This window comes from Diadema antillarum, unplaced genomic scaffold (assembly GCF_040938485.1).
Source record: "Diadema antillarum isolate AM-2024a unplaced genomic scaffold, OU_Dant_1.0 scf00000184, whole genome shotgun sequence".
Lineage (NCBI taxonomy): Eukaryota > Metazoa > Echinodermata > Echinoidea > Diadematoida > Diadematidae > Diadema > Diadema antillarum.
In genome coordinates, this window is record NW_027271073.1 from 671,870 (window position 1) to 697,955 (window position 26,086).

Genomic DNA, 26,086 nt, shown 5'->3' on the forward strand with positions numbered 1-26,086 from the left:
ATGCGTGACTCCAAAGCTAAAGGGAGTGTTCAGTTGGTAAGCTTCGCGTGAATATATTGTCGGTGTGCATTTCTACATTTTCATACTGCACTTGATTGGATTGATTTTCTCTTTCATTTTGCAATGTTGATGATCTCGTCTTGTCTTTGTGACTGAGCAGCTTGAATGGTTCACCTGCGGCAGGGCCCCATTTCATAAAGAGTTTCTGTGATGGGGCCTACTCCTACCAGGGAGGTGGTCTCACCTCCCTGCTCCTACCAAGGAGGTATATTCTCATACCTCCTTGGTCCTAGCAATTCTTGCTGCCATCTTCAACTTTCAAGTGTCGTGGTTACATAAATGACAAAAATAAGCTTCCTGATTGGCTAGCTGTTTTGCCTCAAGAATCGCTAATCTACAGAAAGAGTTGCTATCCTATTAAAACATTCTTTCCAAGCTTGTGTGTTATCATGGAGAAACAATTAATGTATGAATGTTGCACTGAATGAGGAGATCTGTGTGTCAATGAAAATGGCCAAATTAACAGGCCAGACTGCAGGTTTGTGTTTTGATAGGGTTTCTTCTAACCTTTTTAGTCCACAACCTTCAAAATGACCACGTTGTTGATTTATAACTTGGTCACTCTCACAAAGGCTATACCATTTTACTCTCTTCATACATATTCAACACATGATTTGTCGCTGCAAGCTATGTGTTGAAAGAACAGAGAAAAATGGATTGTGTGGTTGGCCTTTGTGGGAGTGACCAAGTCATCGGACAGCTGGTAGCTATGTTAAAGGTTATGAACCATAAAATTTGAGAAGAAGCGCAAACGTACACAAACCCTAAACAGAAACCTGCAGTCGTGCAAGCTGGCCTATTTATTCAGTCACTTTCATTGACAGATCTTGTCCATTAATCAATCAGACAGTCATTGCTATTTCATGTGACACTCAAACTTGGAAAAAGTGTCATTATTGTCTTTAAAATTCATGCGCTCAGTCATGCATAACATTAGTCATCATAATAAAGTATCAGTGGAAAGAGGAAGAGTTCTTCTTTCTTCACAACCAATGTTGCACTCTCCATAGCTGACAATTATGAAATAGTAGCCCTCCAAAGTTGGATTACCACGCTTTTTTATATATGTGACAGTGCACCTCAAAACAAACAAAAAGTCGCCAGACATGAATTTTTAGTTAAGACCATATTCTGAAAGAGCAGACTTTAAGCTTTAAAATGATGTATAACTCAAATCAAATGGACTCTCCTAACGTATCTAAATATTAGAAAGAAAGCACAACCTCAGAAAAAGTGTGAACTGAGAAAAGAGGCTCTGAAGTACAGTGTCTATTCAAGCGCTTAATCTTTACCAAACCGTGCTGGCTGTGCGATGAATGGGACAAAAACAGGAAGTAAACCACTGGAGTAACAACAATGAAGGGATTATCAGATTAAACTGAAATTAAGCATGGCTCATTAACACATTCTGTCCATAATTAATGCCAACTTTCAAAGCAGTAGCACAATCCTTTCAAAAGTCATTAGAGTTGAAAGTGAAGAGTGTGGACAAGGTTTTTCAGAAATGAAAAAGGGATTCTGAAGACACACCTAATCACACTATTCTATCAAAAATGTTCGAGATAAACTGCTAAAAAACACACTTTCCTGCCCGTTTTATGATACCAAATTTTAGCATAATGTAAAAGAAGACCTGGTCTTTCAGAAAATATGAAAAAGTCACGTTCGGCTAGGTTGACCCATTACACTTGTTTTCAGTCCTCACGCAAAATCAGTGTGTGCGACTTTATGTTCGTTTTGAGGTGCACGGTCACATATGTTCTGTATACAGTGCACTCCCATTATAACGGACACAGTAATAACATAATTCCGGATACAAACAAAGTAAAAATTCAGGCTGCAACATTATACGCTCTATGTATTTTTATTGTTTAGGCCTATTTGTTTGGTTATAACGAAAGAAAACTGCCGGTCCCGAGGACTTAGTTTTAACGGGAGTCCTGAATATTTGAGTTAAGTTTCCCTCAGTGTGACGGTGATGGCCATTTTCAAAGTGCTACTCAGAGTAGCAAAGTCACCATCTTGACAATCGATGAAGAAACAAATGTGATACACCCACTGCCAAATGACCAAAAGTAGACCCACTGACTTTCACGTAGTTTAATCTCATAGAAATACATTTTACACCTAGGGGGTGTTTCACGAAGTCAAACTTAATTTAAGCATGACTAAAGATTGTGGTATGCCACTGGTGTCCCTGTTCAATTTCATTAGCCTAATAACCACCCACTTCAATTATCATAATGTGTACTGAATAATTCTGTTGTTGTTTATTTTATCTTGTATTATCAATGGCTACATGAAAAAAAATCTCCAAAATCTTTATTTTCATTAGAAAGTTGAGCAACATTGAAGACACACACAGCATACCATAATTTTTAGTCAATCTTGAATTCTAAGTTCGACTTAAATTCTTTGTGAAACACCCCCCTATCATGTCAAATGTGTTTTGATAATTAGAGACAAAGAAAATCTGGTAAGGTGGTGAAAGGAGCAGGCAGTGGATCTGAAGGAAAAGGTCGTGGAAGAAAGCAAACACCGCCATCTACTGGCAGACAGAGTAAATCCAAGGAGACTAGTCGTCAGCCAGCACAGACAAAAAAAGTTGCCGTCAGAAGCAAGGTAACCAGAATGCAAAAGGGTTTCCCTGTTTTGCCACAATTTTCATGTACAGTTTGTGAGTTATCTTTTCTCTTTTCATTCTATATCTTTTTTTATGCAGTTTTTTTAATGTCTTATTTCATTGCAGTATTGAATTAAAGTATCACGTATTTAACCTCCGCCAAGGGAGGAGGTTATATTTTCATTACCGTCGGTTTGTTTGTTTGTTTGTTTGTTTGTTTTGTTAAGCACTATATAAATATTAGTATTGTTATTATTATCATTAATATTATTATTATTATTATTATTATTATTATTATTATTATTATTATTATTATTATTATTATTATCATTATTATTGTATTAAGATTAGAACAAACCATCATTCACGCAGGATAAAGGAAGACAGAGAGCTGGTGTTAGGGCTGCAGCTTCAGGGCACAGCAGAAGTAAAGGCGCAGGACAGCAGGCTAAGACTGTTGCAGTGAAAGATTTGAAGCAAGCTTCACGGAGGAACGAACAGAACACCAAAGGCAGAAAAGAAGCCGCCCCAACCAAGAAGGTGTGTATCTATACAGGATAGACAAGTTCCATGTGAGGAAAATATCACTGGGCTTGTCAGTTCTCTAGCTTAAAAGAATACAGTATGCCCTATGTCTGTGCTTCTCAACCTTTTTCAACTGGAGGCTCACTTTGGCTCCTACATATTATCTTGATGCCCATAGTAGATCAAATATGAATCCTTTTTATCTTATTTTTGATCAACATTGCAGCCCACCTACCGTTACGAGAGCTAGGCACTTCACTGGTTGAGAAGCAGGGCCCTATGTAACAAAATTTGTAGATTCTGATGAAAACTGTGCATTACCGCCATGCATCAAGCATCTGCTCTTGTATCAAATTTTGAGCGGGAAACTCAGAATTTCTGTTCATATGAGACCTATTGATATGCAAATGAGATTTTCTAAATTTGTATCTGCTCCATATGACTTGACTGAACCCTATGTGTGCCACAAAAGTCAAAAGTGCTGGATGAAATGAGGATATTTTGATTTCAAGATCGCACCAGTGCCATGCAAGTGAAGGATATTGCATACAGTCAAAGTACGACCCCATTTGCAGATTGTTCATAAAGTTGTTCAATATCCCGTAACATGGCCTCTTTTGTACTCACAGGCAAGAAGTGTAAAGGTGGAGTTGGCCAAGCAGAAGAAGGCAGGAGAAAGGAAGACACTGGTAAAGCAACGGCAGAAAAAATCAGCGACAAAAAGCAGCACAAAGACAGAAACGGAGAAGGAAGCACAAAAAGCCACAGTGAGTTTAGGAATTGATCAGCTGTGACCTCAGGAGAAGGAAAGGAGGGGTAATATGACATCTTCACCAACTTCCAAGTGTGAGCTGGGCAGATTACTTCACACTCATTCATTTCCAAAACCATATCTTGAAACTTAGAATGTAGTCTGAAGACTGCTTTGTTTTAGGTAACATGTAGAAGTTGGTTCTTTTTGTTGTTTTATATTTCACATTTGTTCACATTAAATGTGATACTAGTATGTAGCCTTATGTACATCTTTTCTGGGCTTGATGGCCTGACAGCCTAAAGTTAAAATTGCTGGTATTATTGCAATAGCTAGTCCCCACAATATGTCCAAGTTGGTGTCATTATTCCATGCATTTGATCTTACTTTAACCCCTTGAAGACGAGTCCCGAGTATACTCGGGCAGATGTCTAATGGGAAATGCGTGTTGTAGCAAAATTAGTCTGTCCTCATCAACGGGTTAAGGACGCAAATACATGCAGGATGCTTAGAGAAAAATTGGTTTATGATGGGCCCAGGGCAAAGTGGAAATGTTAGTGCATTATAAAAGTTGCCTCCCTCATACTGCCAGCATTTCTGGAGCTTGTGAGAAGGTGGCAGCTGTCTTGATCACGTCTGCTGCAGGACATACAAGAGGTTTTCCCCAGAGTCTCATGGAGAGGCTACAGACTTTCAGGAATTAAATGGCCTTCTTTGAGGGTGAAAAATATCTTGTGCCACCCAGTACATACAAATGATGCTCAGATCGGAGAGTGTCAGTCAGTATTGTGTGCATAAGGTAACTATGGAATGCTTAACCCACGAGGCAAAGCTGAGTCGGTTTAGGCTAAATTCCATAGTTACCGCATGCACACTACATTCCGACTGACGCATGAAAAAACGTGTGCGTCATTACTGTTATAGAATGGGTAATTTTCTTGCCGAAAATACATTTTTCTGTCATGTTACCCGGTGGCAAATTAATTGGCTGCATTTCATTTTGGCTTGCCATAGCCGAGAACCCCCAAATCATGCATATCCAGTACTTCAAAACCATGCATCCAGTATTTACTGGATGCATGGAAAAAAGTACTGGATGTATGACTCGTACTGAGTGCGCGAACGCTTGCTTAGTGCACGAACCTTTGCTGCAAGCGCGCATACTCTTGCTACAAGTGCGCAATAACTTGTTTACCACTATGACTCAGCGTGCAGCCAGTAAAATATCAACACATAGCTCTCAACCAATGAGATCGCAGGATTCTCATTACCCATTCTATAGTACATTTTTTTTCCAATCATATTACAAAAATCTTTGTGAGTTGGATATATCGATATATGACATTATTTTGAAATGAAGCTTGTAATACAATAGGGACAAACAGTTGTACTCCTTGTGTTTCACTGTTCCTCCCTCATCCCTGTCCACTCCAAGAACATTTTGATGCCAGTTCTGATACCATTCATGGTCTCATGTTACAGGTGGTCGCCAAGAATGTCCCCCCAAAACTTACGGAGCCCACTGGAACTGTGAGGATTGATGAAGGAGGTGATGGAAAGAAAACAGGAAGTCCCGACAACGAACCTTCTGCAAAACCTTGGGAAACAATACTAGGATATCAACAGGTAATGGCTTGTGGCTTTGTACATGTAGCCAAGAAATATGGGGTGTTAGATCAAAGCCCTGAAAATACCATATTATATGTAATATCTAAAGGAAAGAGAATATTTTTTGTTCTTGATAGAACTAATCCTGTGGTAATTATTCAGTGCTCATAGTTACTACAAAATATTAAAGGGTCAAGAGTGTTCAACTGGTAAAGTTCTTTCACCAAAGTGTAAAAAGATGTCATATTGCTTGTCACATATTGACCAGTGCAACTCATGTAGTCTTTATTGTGTATATGGTTGGATATGACATAGCTCTCACAAAAAAAAAGAACTAAAGCTTATCACCCTCATTTTCCTTGGAAGAGTCAAGTGAGTTCATGAATTTGATTTGCTTATTCTCTTGCAATAATGGTTCACAATTTGTGTGGCTTTCCTGATAGGCAGGCAAGCATTGAAAATTGATAATAGTTGGTTTTTGATTATATGCAAAGTTTTACTCTTGTTGACTCCCTTGGCATTGAGTTTTGTGAAATGTTCCAAAGTTTTTGTTGTTGTTGTTGTTGTTTTTTGACAGTGCAATTACCTTATCGTAGTTGGTAGAGCATAAAGTTTAGAATGAATGTGTCTGCTCTCACTCTCCTCCCCCCCCCCCCCCCCCCCACCCCCAACCCAACTTAACTCTTTTCCCAAAGAGGTTCTCACAATGCAAATTTATGGCTCACTTGTAATTGTGTGTGTTATCCTTTTCATTCACTTCAGACTGATGATCCATCGGAACTTGTCAAATGTGGTATAATTGACCCCAACCGAGTGTGGCAACGAGGGGTTCTCCAGAAGCTGAATAAGCATATTGACTCAGGTACATACGTGGAGTGAACTGTATAATTGAACAAGAGAAGCACTCTGAGAACACAGACCTCTGCCAAGCAGCTCATTTCCACCACTGATCTTGTTCTTCTAGAGAGATCAGAGATTTCCACTAATACATACACGTATGCGTGCTAAAAATCGCGGCCTGAGTAATCATAAAAGCCTTTTGTTACGTCATCAATCCTCAGCTGTGCGGCGCGCCTCGCCCTTGCAGAAACTAGAGCAAGCACTTTAGTGCACGTATGAAATCTCAAAAATGTGCACTTTGAACTCCCATGTTCATTGACCCTACCTGCTATAATTTAAAAAATCCTTGATAAAATCCAGAAAACTTTCCCAATCACTACAAAAATTTAATCATCTGTTCCTTGTGTCATTTTCAACCTTTCCTGCAAGTTTCATTCAAATCTGTTCACAACTTTTTGAGTTATTTTGCACACGGACAAACAGACAAACAGTAATGATAATATAACCTCCCATGGCAGAGGTAAAATACATAAATGTCATCTCTCTTCCATGACAGCCTGCTGATGCCATGCACACTGGCTGCTATAAAACCAGAAACATTCACAAATTGCAGCGGGCGGCCTTTCTTGTGGCACAAAACTTTCACAAGTCGCCACTGGCATTCAGTGCATTGTGTAGATCGACATTCTCACGTGTATTTTACTTGCACGAACTTTGGCTCCTTGTGGGATTCAAGAAAGTTTCATGAATGCAAAAATATCTGGTTTTACAGTGTATGATTATTGTCCTTTCTAAAGAGTCCAGACTTTAATCCAGGTGAAATTGGAAGGCCGTGCACTGCATGTTCAGGTGTTTAGATTGTAATTAGCAGCTTTGTAAGTTCTGTGGAAGGCTTTTCTGAATATCTGTAATAATTCAAAGTAAAAGACAAAGAGACATTTCTTTAATTAATTTGCCAGAAGCGTTGATACTTTGAAATGAAATATATCTTTGTTTTTGTCGATATCGTTGGTTTGTTCTTTTACATATATATTTGGTGTATTTGTTTAATCACAATCAGGTCAACTGTCAGAGGGGGTAATTTCAGAACTTTGCCGGAGTGGGTTTGTAGAGTGGATGGGCAAGATCAGCACTTTCAATGAAAATTTGGATGAGGTGAACGTGAGTATTGGACCTTTAAGTTTATTTCAAGCCGTGATAGGTAATATTGCGTGCAGTTCAGTTTTTTGCAGTCCTCCGCAGAGATTATGTTTCGAGCTTGCTATGTGTGTCTGCAACATGGACAGTTCACAAGCAACCAGATTCAGCATTTTGCTGTAATGCTATCAGAATATTTGTTAAAGTAAACCCAAACCCAAAGAGAAATGTGGATTGAGTGAAAGCAGCAACATTATAGTTGAACACATCAGTGAAAGTTTGAGGAAAATTGGACAGTCGATGCAAAAGTTATGAATTTTTACAGTTTTGGTGTTGGAACCACTGGACAAGAAGGAGACTACTAGAAGTTATGATGTATTTGTGGACAACAATATAAAGAAAATATAATGGGAATTCCACAAAAATTCACTTTTCTAGCATAATGAAAGAGCACTTGACTATTAAACCGCTTTCAGAAAGCAGGGGACTAATTGCTAACCTTAACATATGTCAGTATCAGGTTTATGGAATGTACAATTTTCATGAAAAATGAATTTTTGTGGAATTCCCTTTATCATTTTCTTTATATTGTTGACCACACAGCAAGCAATCTGATGTTTCATAAGTACATACATGTATAATGCATACTTCATAATGCAACTTTACATAATTATGTCTTTGTCTTTTGCTTCCTCTTTCAGCGAAGATTAGTACCCGAGGCCAATGCTAGTCTCGAGACTTTCTACCGCCAATATCATCAGAGTCTTGATCTAGAGTTGCCTTCTGACGCTAACTTGACATTGGATTTACCCGCAGAAAACAGCTCTGCTCAAAATGTGGTGAGTTTTGTGTGTAAGTAATACATTATCATATGTAACTTTCCAGGATTTTTTTGTTCTTCTTGAATATGCAATATCACTCAAAATCCATGGAGTGTGAGAGGGAAATATCTTGTCTTAACCCATTCATAACTGGAACTTGGTATACCAGGTTCCCAAAATGTTGACAAGAGTGTCAGCATTCATGGCCTAAATTCACATTTACTTGTCTTATGCTTTAAAAAAAAAATTACTTTGATCAAAGGATTACAGTTTTTTCCAACAACATCTGTTCTTTTTCTGTATCAAAATCATGTGTACTTTTATCTAATTTACTATTTTGCAGTGTTGTGGTACGCTTGTTTTGCTTTAAAACTTGTATGAAGACGTACAGTATGGTTGATCTCACCAGATTTTGACTTTCACTGACCCCATGTGGGTGCCCTTATAGCATATAACAAAAGAGTTTTTGAGTTTTTGTAATGTCATCCTGTGGTGTATCCTTCACTTGCGGCTTCAGTATGTTAAGGGTGGCCCTGTCACAACTCTTAGATATATTCCATGCACACAAGAACCAAAGTACTTTATTTACTGATGATGCCATAAACTGCTCTTAAGTGGCTGACAGACTTTGCCCTGTGCTTTTGCTACATAGTGGCTTAAAGTGGCTTAAACTTATCGAAACAAGGTTTGTGTGCATTCATTCTCAACTTTAAAAGAGAATGAAACTGAAATGTATATATGTAGATTGAGGAAATGCAACAATATCATGAGAACACATCAGTTAGGTTTGAGTAAAATTGGATAGTCTGCTCAAAAGTTATTAGTTTTTCAAGTTTCTCTGTTGCCATCACTGGATGAGAAGACTACAACAGTTTGTGACATCACATGTCGGATGACAGTATAAAGAAAATTTAAAGGGAATTCCACATATTTTCATTTTTCTAGCATAATGAAAAAAACATGACTTTATACCTCATTCAGAAAACAGAGGAAATTGTATAACCCTAGTAACATGATGTTAGTATTAAGAAGAGGGAGTGTGTACTTTTCATAGAATATGAAATTTTGTTGACTTCTCTGTGTATTTTCTGTACGTCATTGTCAATGGGTGATGTCACAAACTGTTGTACTGTAGTCTGCCAGCAGCATTTTTGTCTGGATGTCATTCCAATTGATCTTGAGGAGTAGTACGAGAAAATCTACCCGCCCATCCATTTCCATTATGCTACCCTCGGTCTCCTGACTTTTAGACCTCAGATAATTCATGCCCCTTTTCCATCGCTGTATTATCATATGTGACTGCCTGGCTCAAAACCCACAAAATATGGATGAAATGAATTTCCACTTTTCTACATAGTTTAAAAGAGTAAGCTTTAAGCTTTAAAATGATGTACAATGTATAACTCGTTGAAATTTGACCATCCTAACCTACTTAACCCGTTGAGGACGGACTGATTTTGCTATAACACGCATTTCCCATAGACACCTGCCCGAGTATACTCGGGACTAGTCCTCAACGGGTTAAAAAGTGATTGAAATAAGAATGTGATAGGAGGTGCAGTTTCATTAAAAAAAAAGGGAGAAAAGAGGATTCAAAGATTAAGGTCACACAAGCATGCTGTGCACAAGTATCAATTTCTCAGTGGAGCAGCTCCTGTTCCCCAAAATATGGTCCAGAAAAATTGCTCATATCTCAATTGCAGTTTTGTTTTAAGCTGCCAAATTTTGACAGTATATTATGAAGAAAAGATTATTCTCCACGATAAGACAAACTTCAAAATATGGAGTCTGTGAACCCAAATGACAAATTTTGGTCCAGTACAGAGAATCGTATAATCTGTGACTTTTTATGGGTTTTGAGCTGGGCAGCCACATATTATAGATTTTAAGACAAATCCTTAAATCAATGTAATGATTAAATAATTTGTAATTCATTAATTGATTTTACTTTATTGAATTAGTTATTAAAATTCATGTTCTCCAACAAAATAAACGGTGTTCCATGGTGACATCTGTTTCTAAATATTGTTGGCAGAAGTATCATAGTAACCATCATTGTTGTCATGATTATCGTATGAAAGTGATGTTTGTTTCTGTTTTGACAGAGTCTTCCGTGTTTGCCGATCATCTCTCGACTTCTGTACAGCAAGAAGGAGGAAGTGCTGGCTGATGCCTGTGAAGCTCTCAAGAATATTTGTGACAAATCCAGTGATTTTATCCAAAAGGTGCTGGATGCTGGAATCTGCCAAAGACTTGTTGATCTACTGGCGTAAGTCTCATCATGCGAGAATGATTAGCCCCCTTATTATGTTTTTAAGTGTAGCAAACAAAAAGCTCTCATCCAATAGTGGCGAGCCAATGGCAGGGATGCCAACTGTTCCGATTTAGCCGTATTTTTCCGATTTTTCTGATAAACATACGCTTGTACGCTTTTTTGTGGTTTGTCGCGATTTTTTAGATTTCTGATCAAGGCTGACCATACCCACTCATTTAATGCACACTTGGCAGAGATACATTGCGCAGGCAGAGGCTACTGCATAATATGAATAATGTGTACATGCGTGTGCTGAAAATGCAGTGCTGTGTTAATGGACTTGAGTAAAACAACCATTTTTCACCTGACAGGCTGCCTAATTTGTGAATTAATTTGTGACTTTGCGTAGATGTTGTGAGTATAAAAATACTTACGTGGGCATGATAATCATGTCTGTCATAAATATTTACCTCTGAAAATGAAAATTATATATCTTTAATGCATTTTATTCAATTTTCTCCCGATAATCTTAATTCCCATGGCCAGTCCCATATGAGTAATTTTCTGTTGTGTCTTGTGGTTTAATCACAAAGACTTAGAGGCCGACTTCAGAGTTTCAGGCAGCAATAATAGCCATATATTTATGACAGAAATGAATGTAATATATCTTGTGTTCCATGAAATGCCAGATTTTTTTAAATAATTGATATTTTGATTAAATAGATGAGAAATAACAGATTTTTTTTCTCTTTTTTTTTTGGTGCTTTTCCCCAGGCCATTCCTTCAAATATTTTACAAGCGATATACTGGTGTAAAATACATACCATTTAAGCCTGAATTTTCTTCTTTTTGACTGCTGTATTGCTACTTTTGCGAGATTTTCCCGAAACTACTTTTTTTGTCCCAAAATACTTTTTTTTTTGCTTCTCGGAATACTTTTTTAAGACGCCGAAAGTTGGCATCCCTGCAATGGAGTAAAATGGAGTCAAAAGTTTGATAACTTGCATTTGTTGGTTGACTCTTACTTTCATTTTGTTGCATCTTCTTGGTACACCATGTTAGGGCTTGCTGCTTGCTCAGCCCCCCCCCCCCCCCCCCCATGCTGTTGCTATTTCACTCTTTTCCTTTCTTTATCCTTCTGTTGTTCCTCATCTTGTTTGATGTTGCCTCCCTATTCATCCTTATCCTTCAAAGGTTGCCCCCCATGGTCCACAGGATCATCACTGACCCTCCTCTGCCTTTTGTCTGTCCACACTCCTGCTCTAATCCCCTTCCCTTTACCAGTTGGGCTCCTTGCCCATGACCTCCAACCCTCCCCTTTTGTTTGCTTTGTTCTGTGTCCCTAGCCCTCCCCAGACTGTTCTTGTTGTGTGTAGTCCTTATAATTATGTGATTGCTTTCCCTGCCCTTTTGTCATTTTGCCTCTGATGAAGATTCTGCTAGGATCAAAAGGTCAGGCCCCTTTTGACTCCATTATTATGTTTTTGTTAGATTACCTGGTCTAGAGGCTCAAGTGAGTTCCGGGAGTGAGCTATAGTGCTAATTCATTATCGGGCATCCGTTGTGCATTGTATCGTTCGTGTCATCAGGTGTAAACTTTTTACATTTTCAGCTTCTTCCTGAAAACCTGTGGACACATTTTTCACCAAACTTGACAGGTACCGTCCTTACGGTGGTAGGATCTGAATTTATTCAAATGAGCACTATGTTGCCCCCATTAGGGATCTTTGAATATCTTCTTCTCTGGAATCAAAAGTGCTAGAGCTAAGTTTCCTGGTGCTATTAGTAAGTACTTTAGGGACTGTAGTTTCAATTTTGTTCATGGCGGTATTTATTTAAAGAGGAATCCCCCCCCCCCCCCCCCCCCCCCCAAATCAGCCTGTCCTCAACGGGTTAAATTGGGACCAAGGTCTTAATGCCAGGTCATCCTGTTTAATTTTCATACACACATATGTACTGGCCACCTTCTTACTAGTGTGAAAATAACTAAGGCTACCTATAAAGGGATGGCATAGTTTTGGTTGAGATAGGGGTTTATGTTTTAACGTTTTGCAAGATAATTAGAAACCCCTTCTATAAAATATTAAAGAGCACACAATTCTGAGAGGACTTAAATGTGTATTTAAGGAAAATTAGTTTTGAAAAGGCTGAGAAATCCAAAAAACAAAGAGGTCCTAATAAAAGGTGGGACCCACCTTTTATTAGGATCACTGTGTTTTACTTTGTTTTTGGATATCTCAGCCATTTCTACACCAATTTTCATCAAAATAAATTTTAAGTCCTCTCAGAATTGTATGCTCTTTAATATTGGATGTGTGGTTTCTAATCATCTCGCAAAAAGTCAAAACCTGAATCCCCATCTCAACCAAAACTGCACCATCCCTTTGATATCTCTGAATTTTCCTCATATAACTTCCGATGATGTTTTTGTTCAGGCACACCAGTCAGGATGTGGTACAGAGCGCATTGATGGCAGTTGGAAATATAGCGTATGGTGGCAAGCATTTTGTCAAGGTATTTCTTATGTCCTATTTGATTTCACTTGAAATATGATATATGAATTTTATTCTATGTTCAGGTTTTAATTTTTTTATGGTTTTTTTTTTTTTTTTTTAATGACCGTTTCAGATACGTTGTATCATAGTGTGATTTTTTAAATTTTATTTAAGTGCTGTGGGATGGGGTTGGGAGAGGGGTGACAGCAGCAGCCCTAAAGGTGATTTGTAATTCTTAGTGTCGAGCATTCTTTGCTGTCTGATGTGATGGAAATCTTTACGAATAAATTTTCAAATGGATGTGAAGTAAAGATGATTGCGTTTCCTTAAATCTTCAAATAAATTCTCAATAATAAATGTATAAGTCTCTCATGTATGTTTGGTTAATTCATGAAAACACAAATACAGAGTACAAAACATAATTATTTATGTTATGTGTGTCAGTGGACTGTGACTAAACCCCCCCCCCCCCCCCCCCCTGGTAGATTTTTAATGTTTTGTGTTGTTGAAGGAAAATTAAACACATTGAGAAAACGGTGTAATCTTTAGAATTGTACAAGACTAATACATGTTTGATTTGTTGGCTTTGAAATTGGTATAAAGAATATGAAATCAAAACCCTTTATCCACTAAAATGTTCAAAAGCTTGGAAGCATGAAAAAAAAAAGTAAAAAAAAAAAAAATCAAAATTCAAATTTTAATTTTTTATTCAATTTGAATTGATTACTAATACATCATATTTCAAATGGTTGTAATCAATCCATTGTGTGTTCCATTTCAAGTTGTCTTTTCAATGTGCTTGAAAACCTACAGGAATTTCAAAAGCTGCTACAGCTAGCAGTACACTGTAGCTTTGATACTTCGACATGATTACAAGTAGAATGATGTGTGCCATGGAGCTATGATAACTCCCCTCTTTCATTCCATGCACAGTAAAGGGTGATGAGTGCTCTAGATCAAATAGACCCCTAACTTCTATGCCCCATCCCTCAAAAGAACCATTCCTACATTCTCTATTTTCCATCATTTGAATAGATAGTTGAGGATCATCCAGCTTTGATGAGCTGTGTGACACTTTACACTATCTATAGGGTTTGTGTGAGAACGACTTCTGCAATCTCGAGGTCCCTTTTAGTTGCCATGAGAGAAAAGAAAGCTGTTGCTTGTTTGAAACTAAATCCCTTCCTCCCCATCCTTCTGAGTGATGCATACACCTTTGGCAAGATTGCTGTCTCATTTCACAGAATTTAAGCCTAACTGAAGAGCCTCATCTTGTAACTTGTTTTTTTTTTTTGGGGGGGGGGGGGGGGGATGGATTGTGCTGTCACAGAAGTGCCTTATTTGCATTCTCCATACTAATTTCCTATCTCCTTCTTCTCTCCATAGGCTGTTGTAGATTGCTCAGTCATTCCTCATCTTTACAATCTTTTGAGCAACTCTGATGAAATCATCCGTAAAAGAGCTTGCTGGGTAGCATCTATCATCGCAGCTGGCAACAGAGCAGAAGTCCTGGTAATATTTTCAGCGATTTGATCTATTACTGTATAAGCTGTTATTTTCACGAGGGTTTAATTTTCGTGAATTTTGCGAGTCACAGTTGGTTCACGAATTTAACAACACATAAAATTGTCTTGATGCGCTTGGATGACAGTGCATTTATGTTAGTGTCGGCGTCAATCTCGAAAACAACATCTCGCGAAAAATGTCTATGACCTCCTAATTCGCGAAAATATCTGTACGCGAAAAAAGCAGTGTATACAGTACTACAAATGAATGTTGATATGGTGATTTCACACATACTTGATGCCCACTGGTCATGTACCATATATATGCAGTGATTGTAATCTTTACATTTATTTATTCACCTATCTGTAAGTTTATTTGGTCATAAAATCAAATGTACAGATCAGTATGATATACATGCATAACATTCTGACAGGTAAAAACAGAAGTTGTGAAAAAAAAAAACATGCGGGCCTTGGGATCCAACAAGCTAAATTCAAAGCAGTTGCCGAGGACATGAGAAACTTTGCAAATTTTATCCATAACAAATATTGCACATGATGTTACAAACATCATGCTGTACTTATAAACGTATTTAGTTTTTAACTATTTGATGAATCATTCATTCAGATTGGTCGAAATCTCAGGCATAATTTTTTTTGCAATTTTCTGCACCACATACAGCTTCATGGCATCCAAACTGCCCTTTTTAGTGACCAAACAACCCTCATTGCATCCAAACTGTATAACATACACAACACGGATAGTCACTGATTTTTATTCAGTGTTAGAGCTAAAAGGTCAATTTAAAGGTCACTGGCTATGGACCTCAAAATGTCATTTTTTTAGCTCTAATGTCAGCTTGGAATGCCCAGTGATAAAATAGATAAGTAGGAGTGATAGAAATATGGACATTTATGAATATAAAATGACAGGGATGAAAGGTCAAAGATAAAAGGTCAAATGTCAATGAATTGGCTGATGATATTACTTTCCCACCATTACTTAGCTTTATTATCCACTGGCAATATGGTGAGGTAGGAGGGAGAGAAACATGTGCACAGTTACTCAGATGAAATGTCGGGGGTCAAAGGTCAAGCTCAAATGTCGCTGAATTTTGGCTGAGAATGAAAGTGTATTGTGAATGTTATTAAGTCAGTTTAGAAATATTTTCTTTGTGCATTTGGGGTTACAGGTTTTTCTTCAGGGTCAAAGGTCAAAATAATGAGCTTCATCTAAATTCAGATGAGGAGACATTTTGTAGAATATATCAATTGTGTGAGAAGAGAGAAACATCCAAGTGTTATGCATGCTGTTATTGGCATGTTGAGGTTTATTGGAAAAATGATTGAATTCGACTTTTCTCTGAGCCATTGTCTTCTTTTTTTCCTTCCCATCAGGCTTTGATTAATAAAAACATCGTCCCAAAGGTGATTGACCTCCTGGATGACACATCACTCAAGATTCAGAGAGGAGCAGTCTGGACGATTGTGCAGCTTACTGGAGGCATGGGGGCAACCAGGAAGCAGACTCGGTAAGACTTGTAGTGAGCCAAGAAGCTGAGCGGTTCAAAAGATAAACACACACAATAGGATGTACTGCAATCAAGTTGAAAGCAGGAGTTCAGTTTTAGAAATAAGGGTTAAGCAGTTGCTGTTGGTCTGAGACAAGACAATTTCCTCTATCACATATACCTGTAAAAAACAAGTAAGAACAGTGGACGGCAGTATATAATTTCTGTAACAATACTGTAAAAGTGGAAATTTTCGCGGTGTTGAAATTTTTGCGCATTTTGCGCAACCAGAAACTGGCGCGAAAATAAAAGCACACGAATATTTTTGCTTGCCATTTGTTCCCGTACTTACTGCCTTGATTCTGCGGAATTAAAAACACGCGAAACTCTTCCTACCGCTCCGAGCGCGAAAATATCCACTTTTACAGTATGTCGACAACGCTGTGCACAGCGTTGCAGAGTGCAAGGTCTATTTTATCATACATGGAAATCATGGAGCACTATATCTATGTCCAAACCACCATAGTTTTGTAGATTTTCTCAGCTAATTGCTACAAGTTTGGAAAAGAAATATGAAGTTGTGAGCTCTAAAAATGCATTCCTATTGAGAAGTGACAATGTTTTAGTTGTGATCAAAAGGGAAAAACTTAGATGCAATTACCATGTACTGTAAAACCAGACATTTTTTTTTGTGCATTTTAATTTAGAGAATTTCACAAGAGCCAAGATTAGTGAAATTGAAATGCATGTGAAAGTTCTTGTGTGCGCTATATGCATTGAATGCTAGTGGCAATTCATGGAAATGTTATATTGTGAAAAAGGCTGTTTTTTCCAATTATGAAATAGATGAATGAGATATTAGAAAGGAGGGAGGATTCTTAAGGTCAGTGATGAAAAACCTGGATTTGAAGGTTACTTCAAGGCTTGACTTTAATCAAAGGGCAAATCAAGGGATGGTTGTATGTGTTCCAGCTTTGGCATCACGTTTCTCATACCAATATTATCTGGCATGGAAAGAAAATATATGAAACTAAAACCTAGCAAATACACCATACAAGGAAAAACAACGTCAATAACTTCCTCTGCAAATTGAAATCACATTTGTAAAGGTTCAAAGTATCAGAAGGCTCTGTGGTAGCTAACCCATTACTTTGTCCCTGTTCCAGATGAATATACTTGATCATACCTGGCCAAACAGATGAGTGAAGCATCTATTTTACAACCAGGCCTGTAACATTTTAGCTCACACCCATCATCAACTTGATGGCTCTGTGGGTAAAAACTGGGGGCTTTCATGGTCAGTAAGGGGTGACCTTTGAACCGTTGGTTTGGTCATGCCCACTGCTGTTTGTTTTTGACTCAGGTTTGTAGCAGATGAAGGCTGGGTCGAGCCATTGTGCTGCTCCGTCCTCAGCTCGGAAGATGTGGAGCTCTTGCAAATGGCCCTGCGAGCTCTCTGTGATCTCCTCGACAGGCTCGGCAAAAAGAAGGGGCAGGGGAAGCCTGACCGGTATTCAGCAGCAATCAAGGCCTGTGGAGGTAAGTACCATGGGTGTGCCATGGCAAACATGCAGGTATTATTACCCATTACGAGGTCAGATATAGCACGATTCCTGATAGAATGAGGTAATGTTAAAGGTTACATTCCCTTCATATTCTTTTCTGTTTATCTCTGATATGAAGAGATACACAATATAATGAGGAAATTTCAGTGATCTCAAGTACCTTTTTTAACAAGGTTCACCTGTGATTTATAGCACAGGTATCCAAACATATTTTGTTCGAGTTAAGAAGAGTACCTCTTACCCTACAATCAAGCAAAGTTCTCAATTGGTAACAGAGAATATCCACATGTGCAGAAGTCTCGTACCTCAGGGTGCAACATCCCCCCCCCCCCCCCAAAGTGTTTTCATATACCACCTACTTGCTATGTGACAAATGTTATCCACAAAATATGTATGTGTTTTGTTTTGTTTTGTTTTTTGAAAGAATACTGATTTCCTTTGCCTTATGAGCCTCCAGCATTTTAAGCTCAACAAACTTTTCATAGGCCTCAGTGCAACTTCACAGTGCATTGTGTGTGAATGCTAATTGTTTTCATTACAAACTGGTAGAGAGAGAAGCAGCTGAACTTTGGAATCACAGAAATTTCTTGTGATAGTAGCAGCTTATTTATGTTTCAGTGATAGCTAATTTCAATATTTATGAAAATACACTGCCAATTTAAAGGTACGACAAAATATCATATTCTGAGGCAAATCATTTTTGTCTTGCAAAGCCAACCACAGTAGACACACCTTAGATGACTTGATCATCTTACTATGAGGGGATTGTGTGATGTTTTAAGTCTCATTCTTTCTCAATTATTTTATATTTCACAGGACTCGACAGGATAAAATCTCTGCAGAGTCACAACGATAGTATTATCGGGAGGAGAGCACGCGACATCATTGCAAACTATTTTGAGACTGAAGAGGATGTGTAAACGACAGTTGGTGCAGATGATTTGGCTTAGATGTATATGTCATATATTTCATAAATTTAATGAAAACTTACCTGTTTGTAGTTTGATCTCAATGATATGAATAATGTTCCAGAAGGGATTACATTGACAGAAAGACCTGCTGATGCATGTGCAGATTCCCCAATATTTTGTAGAAGGCTGGCCATGGATAGCGAAGTGTAGATCAATGAGAATTTGCCACTATAGTTTGAATACACAGGGAGGAAGGGAGGAAGGGAGGGACGTATCGAACTACAAATAGATAAGTACTTGTTTAATCTATCAATATCATACTTTGTAATTCCTTCAGGGATTACATTGAGAGAGATTTTAAAGTCACTAAGCCATGAGCGGTCTGATAATCCATGAGCCCCATCTATGCCATTTTTTCAAGGTGGGTTATTTTACCTGACTTTGATGACTAGATAGTCACTGTGAAGGTAGATGTCATTACTGCTTGGGGTTCGGCTCTGGATTGTTCTTGCTCTGAATCACAGCCTCAGTGAATAATGATTATAGTAAAGGACATTTATATTGTGCAGCTACTATAATAATATATTCTACTGCCCATTACAGAGAAATAATCACAACATACATAATTCAAACATAGAATGCATTGTGCAAAAGATGAGTTTTTAGCCTGACCTTAAACTCCTTACAAACAGAGGGAGAGTAATTATTCCATAATTTTGGTGCAGCATAGAAGAATGCCCTGTCACCAAGAGTAGCTTTTGATTTCCTTGATGGATATTTCAATGGTGTTTGATCCTGTGAACTTCGGAGATGATAGAATGTTTGAAATGCTTTTAACTCTGCAAGTTCCTGTATGTACACTGGTGCTGTACCTTGAATAGCTCTATATACAATCAACAGAGATTTGTATTTGATTCTCTGCTGTACAGGCAACCAATGTAAAGCACAGTGTAGTAAACTCCTCATTTCCAGTGGTTTGTTATAAAATCTTTTGAAAGTCTTTTTCCTGGACCAGCCTGCTTGAGCCAGGATGTGACTGATGAGTGAGTCTGCACTTTGCTCTTTGTAGACTTTGTCAATCCATGCCTCCAGCGTGCGTTGTCGTTTGGGAGAAAACTAGAAAAACAAGCCTACTGACTGGGCATGAAACAAACCATATTGCATACCTCGACTACCTTTGAAGCATTGGACAAGGCCAAGTTCAGTTCGTGTGACACACAATGAAAGTATGTTGCCTTTTAGTTTCCCGTTTTTACTCTCACCTGATTAGCAGCACCCTCCTCTTTGCTGGCCATGTTTCCTGTCCTATCGTGTGTTTGACACCGACATTTGTCAAGATCCAGGCTTAAGCCTTTGAGGCACTCTATAATGTGGTCTGCTGTCTTCCCCCGTGAGGCTTTCACACTTTACATACTCGATCAGGCGCTCAACAGGCTCATCATCTCTCAGATACCACACAATGACACCAAGCTGTTCCCAGTTACTAGAATCCATAACCTTGTATGCAATGAGAAGTGAAAAATGAGCCTAAAGGCTGTACCTTGATTTCTTCCACTATTTTTTTCTTGAATATTATACAGATATTGACTGGTACGGGGTGGAATATAACAATCTTTGGACCGCCAGAGATTTATATTTTACCAAGGGAAAATAAGATCAGGAGGGAAAATATAACTCCCTGGCAGTCAAAAGATAGTTACATTCCATTCCCTATCAGTCGATATCTGTTATATTAGATGGCCTTGATTACGCTTATTGTAACAATTAGATTGATCTACAGAAGAGTACATTACTGTTAGGCCTACTAACTAACGACGCATGGATTACGTTAGGCTCATGTCGACTACCGACATTAGTACTAACATTAGACTCAAGTCCAGTAGCAACGCTATAGTACTCAAGTTAGACTCGGGTCCAAAAGATCAGCAAAGGAGAGCTACGAGTAGGCCTACGTCTACGACTCTATGAGACGTGCTTAGGGAATGGCCTACTGGCGGACTTGATGGGGGTCTGCTTAGTGTGCGTGCTGGACCAGACCTTTGAATTGGACTAGTTGTTGGACTACGCCTATATTTTGTCTTTTTGTCTTTGAACTCAGTAAGCCTCAGAAAGTTGGACATAGGCCCTATACTCTCAAAAGGACTTTAGGCCTAACGTTATACTGTGCAATTTTCATCATTTGTTTCATAGATCAAGAATCTACATCACATGCGTCAAAACTGACTCCCAGTGCATCATTTTTTTCCCCTGTGATTTTTTTAGTCAATTTGTCTTGTGCCATATGTAGGCTTACCTTCTGTCACAGGAATCTGTAGCAATTTCAAACTCAGTCTTCTTTTACCTCTGTTGCAGACAAGTAACATATTGTAGAAACTATTCACAAACACAGAATTTTGCATACCTACTCGGTGTCGTAGTCTTTCTCCGCTTGTTCGATGTCAATAAATTGCCCTCATTCTAAGAACTGAACTGAACAATTATGTCTAATTAGACTAACACCTGGTTTAGGATAATGTTTAGTGGATTTAGAATCCTTATTCTCCAAAAGCTTAGCGAGCTCTTCGTTCCTTGTAGACAAAACGGGATTCCATTTTGAAGTTTGAATCCAAACTTCGCAGGCAGACCGAATAATATGTTCATTATACGTAAGTACCTATGTTAAACTATGTAGGCCTACGCTCGTCACAATTGTATATAATAAAAAATAATAACAAGATAATTGTATTTGTCCAAGTTTGTGCTAAATAAGGAGCTTTCAAGCAATTCGATATCCCATATCCGATAATGAAGTGACTTGACATCCTCAGTCTGACAAACACTGGCTTCAGTGAAATCTTTGAAGGTTTCTGTGGCAGTAGAACGTTGGGTGGTAGAAGGCTTAACTGTGCACCACCCAGTCCCCAGGTGTGAACATGCTTGCCGAAACGTTGGGACTGGGTAGGCCCTTTTCAAGGCCAAACACATACCCTAGAAAGAATATGTGGTGTACCATTAAGCCTTCTACCATCCACTGGCTTCAATATTTTAGTAAACAAGCAGAGGGCTGAGCTGAACCCATTCAGCATTGCCCTTAAATTGCCAACATTGACCATTGTGTCAGCATCTACTTAAAATTCCTCTGTTGGGAGTGCGCACCTCACTGGGGCTCTTGTTCAGTTGCCTGGCTTGCCGAGCTCAGCGTCTGTGTGTGAGGTGGCTGTCTGCCCCTCCTGGTGTAAGGCTGCCCTAAAAACGAAGAAGAACAAGAAAAAAACCAACCGGCAATATATCCAGCAAATGATTTGCTGCCGTATGCAGTATGCTGAAATCCCTGTCCTCTCTGTGGGTACGGTCTACTGAGCGAGCGCTGATACATGCGAGTGGTCTTGCCCTCCCTTGTGGTTTTATAACTCCAGCTGCTGCTAGCTGCTGATCTCTCAAGCTTGACTTGCTTGACTTGCTTCCCAAGATTGTCTCCAAACAGTAGGCGCGATGCCGGAAGGAAATTTGGCTTACGCAAATGTGCAAATCTAGAGTTTACTGTACAGTGTATGTCTGGCTTGATCAGCTCATAGGGAGACAGTTAAACTCAAAATTTGCATTGCACATCAGAGTGAGGACATTTTGCTGTGTTTCAGACATGTAATCAGATGAAAGCGATCTTGTGTAGGCATTTAGTCCCTTTGTGAGTGATTTTTGAACCCGCTGTAGTTTTAGATCCCGACCCTTGGTTGCAATCCCAGATAAGTGGATTCACTTTAGGCACATCTACAAGCTGGCAATTGTTTGGAGACAGGTATGTTCCTACCACATCATCAAGGATTTTAAGTTCAAGATGGTGCGTAAGCAGCCGACTTCACAACTTCATCACTGATTGGGTCCCCAATGCCAGTAGACATAGCAAATTTTGCAGCTATGGTTGGGATCTCAATTTTTGAACTTGGGGACTGAGAGTGCTGGTCTGTGTGGTCGAAACCAGATGCAGTTTCTTCTTTTGCATGATCCATGTACATATTGAGTTGCCCTGTGGGGGAGTTGTCAGGCAAACTCATGTCTACCTGTAGTGCAGTTGGATAGCTCTATGCACACCGTTTACCACACCGCGTACTACACCGTGTACCACACCGTGTACTCGTATCCTGTTCACAACCTCCTGTAAGGGTCACCATGTTGGGTAGCATTTGTGATGATTGGAAGTCACTTGTGGGAGATCGTCAATCACTTTAGAAAGCGAGCTTTCAATTTTATCAAGCCTTTAAGCCCCCGTCACACTAGAGCGGATCGAGCCAACGAATGCCCAACGAATTTGAAAATTTGGAGATACGCTCACATCCGTTGCTCGTTAATTGTGACCCGTTTGACATTCGCTAGCTGTATCCGCTAGCTATTCGTAGAGATTCGCAGAGATCCGCCGGAGCCAAATTTTGATTTTGGATGTGTCCAAAATCTTGAGCGGATGACAAATGGAATGACAATCCGCTTTGTGTTCGTTTAACATCTACTGTTCGAACGTTTCGCTCGCTCTGCCTCCGTTTCTTAGTCGTCCGTTTCTTATTCGTCCGCCATTCTTCTAAATTCGCCCAACAAATCTGGACAGCACAGGTAGTGTTTGACTGAAGGAGACACAAACTATATGAATGACGTTTCCTGCAAAAATAGATAAATAAATCAATGAATAAAATATATATAATGGAACATGCAATTGATCATGCTGAAAGAAGGTAGAAATATTTCATGCACCCACCACTGTATCCTAGTTCATCAGATTTTTCTTGCCACAGGCGATCCTTCTTTGTCTTCATCCCATAATCAGACCGCTTGGAGTCCCAAAGGCAGCGTGCTCTCTTACCCACTCAACCAAGGCATCCTCTTGTGCCTGCGGGTTGTGAAAATCCCAGCGTTTGCCTCTGGCTTTTTTGTTTGTTCACTGAAGGTCCAGGCTTGGACCAGTTGGAGGCACCAGACGCAATGGAGGATGTTGGAATACCAGCATGATCATCAGAAGGAAGTGGAGGGATTGCAGTTTTAGGGAAATCTTGAGGACTGAGGATAGCGACATCAGGAGTACTTGGTGGTTATTTCTGTGCCTGCGTGGCAGGTTGCTTTCTTCTCTTTGGGGCCATTTTGACAGCCAGAACATTACTTGAGACTGTCACTGCTCAAAAGGATTTGTTGAAGTGTGCGTCAGCCGAGATCCATCACGCGATTGCCGCAGTATCGCTTTGGGCATTCGCTGGTCATTCGTTTTGTCCACTCAGCATCCATTGGATGGCCTGTACATATTCGCTTTCATTCGTTACTTTATCTGATTTATACGCTATAGTGTGACAGGGCCTTAAGGCAAATTCAGTCGTATGTGCTGAAGTTTTTGGTTGTGAAGATCCCGATGAGGGTTTAGCATTTCCATTGTTCACCTTTGTGGTGACTGACTATGCGATTTTCTTCTTCTTAGTGTTAGCCACTGCAGCCTTGGCACATACGTATGTATCTATCAGGATCCCAACTGTGCCTGTGCCCAAGGCTGGCAGGCCAGCTTTGGCTGGCGTTGCTGGAGGTATGGGGGAGGCAGCCGTGCTTGCCTTCATACCAAGCGCTAAAATTTGGTGCAAATAAGTGAGAGAAAAGCCTCAAGAGTGACTTACATTTTGACTGAAATACTTAATTTTTGAAAAATCAGGAGAGTGCTGCACCAATATTTTGAGGGGAAACATGGAGCATCCAAAGCTGTGCTTCTCAGTAAATGCACCATCAGCAAATTGGGGAGTCTGTGCATGCATCAGGGGGTCTCTCTTTCAATGTAATCCCTGAAGGAATTACAGAGTATAGCTTGTGAGTATGATATTTGCCAAATTGACACTTGTAAGACAATTTTAATGAGTGGTTGAATCTGAAATAAAGAACCTCAGTAGCAGACTGAGAAAGAAATACATGTATCATCCACCTTTGAGAGAAAAATTTTGTGATTTCTCACCATTGAGATAATATACAGTGTATTTGTGTTATTGGAGGAAATATTGTTGAAAGTAGCTATTTTACAAACATCGTTCAAATTCATCAAAATAAAAGCATGGCAACATGACACAACATTTTGCTCTTGGGACAATTGCTCCGGTCTTGTTTTCTTCAAGGACATAGGGTTAAGGGTAGGGTTGGGGTTTGGTTTTAGGTTTACAGTTCGACCTCGATTATCCGGCCATGTCGGGACCGGCGCTCATCCCGATAAGCGAATTGGCCGGATATGGGAGACACAATGTTAATGTATATAGCTGCCGTCCAAGCTGCCGTCCCAGTGCACTGGCAGCTAGGCAGGTAGCGTACCCCGCAACGGTGGTGTAATCTATGCTAGCCTGCGCAAAATTGTAGTCCCTTACATTTACAATGATAATGTGGTGTGAATTTATGTTAGTTCTGTCGGGAATATTGTAGGTAAATCGTGTGAGTTTTTCAGAAATTTTAATTGAGTTTAAAGTCACTGTTTTTTCTTAATTTTTGGATGAAAAAAAAGAGTCCTTCACTGCGTGAACGCGTCCAGATAATAGAGATTTCCGGATAAAAGGAGGCCGGATAATCGAGGTCGAACTGTAGTTTGACGTGAGGATTAGGATTACGGTTAGTGTTATGTTTGTGGGTAGAATTTATGTTTGGCTTAGCTTGCTGATATTTCATGATAGCAATTGTCATAGGAGCAAATGTCATGGAACCCAGTGATATATACAGCATGTTCAGTAATTGCACAACATCTGGAGTGTGCAGCCAGGAATGTTTGAATCTCTATTCAAATAATTGCCAATGATTGTGATTACCATGAGAGCAAACTCTCTTTTTTTATAGACTGAACATAATTCTGTGCAGCTGATTATATCATTGCCATCTGATTTCCTGGTATTACATAGTGTTTGTAGGTTTTCTTCAAGCCTCTCCAAATATTTCATTTATATATTATGTTGATTAATGTTAGCATAGCATACATTAATACTTAGGTGTACATCAGTATATGCTGTTCATGCAAGTTTTCTTCCGAATTCCTTGGGTTTTATGGCTTTTTATGAGTCTCCATATGTTTTATTATTTGGGGGATGAAAATAAATGTTGCCCTTTTTTATGTCAGCATGACAGTTAAGCCTTTGATTTAATTATGATGTTCATGAAATAAGTCAATTTGTCATACTGTGTTGATGTGATTTAACTGTGTAAGAATCTCAGTGCACTCTGAAAGTAAGAACTTAGAAGAACCTGGGATTTTCCCCTCACTTTGTAAGAAAATGATAAAACTTATTTTAGAGGATCATAAGAGGTCGCAACATCTTTCACTCAGCTACATTTAGAGTCATTTCATTGCACATTACTCAGATAAACACAGGAGATACTGTATGGTATTTGTCACAACATGGTAGATTTTTCTTTTTCTTTCAAAAAAACTGCATTATATTTCAGTTTGTGTTGTTCTGTGTTCATCATAGAGATTCAGAGACTGATGGTTGTTTTTTGTGTTAATTCAATG

The 26,086-nt window shown here is 39.0% G+C and overlaps 2 protein-coding genes across 2 annotated transcripts; both read left to right on the forward strand.

The window, feature by feature from the left end:
- LOC139723272 (uncharacterized) lies at window positions 1-10,638 on the forward strand. Its single transcript, XM_071634530.1, has 9 exons — window positions 1-36; window positions 2,521-2,682; window positions 3,056-3,223; window positions 3,838-3,975; window positions 5,442-5,585; window positions 6,330-6,429; window positions 7,468-7,568; window positions 8,246-8,383; window positions 10,471-10,638. Exons 1-9 carry the CDS (start codon window positions 1-3, stop codon window positions 10,636-10,638), a joined length of 1,155 nt encoding a protein of 384 aa, XP_071490631.1.
- Window positions 10,639-13,048: 2,410 nt separating this feature from the next.
- On the forward strand, window positions 13,049-16,170 carry LOC139723282 (uncharacterized). Its single transcript, XM_071634537.1, has 3 exons — window positions 13,049-13,133; window positions 14,501-14,626; window positions 16,018-16,170. Exons 1-3 carry the CDS (start codon window positions 13,089-13,091, stop codon window positions 16,153-16,155), a joined length of 309 nt encoding a protein of 102 aa, XP_071490638.1. The 5' UTR covers window positions 13,049-13,088; the 3' UTR covers window positions 16,156-16,170.
- Window positions 16,171-26,086: the final 9,916 nt, after the last annotated feature.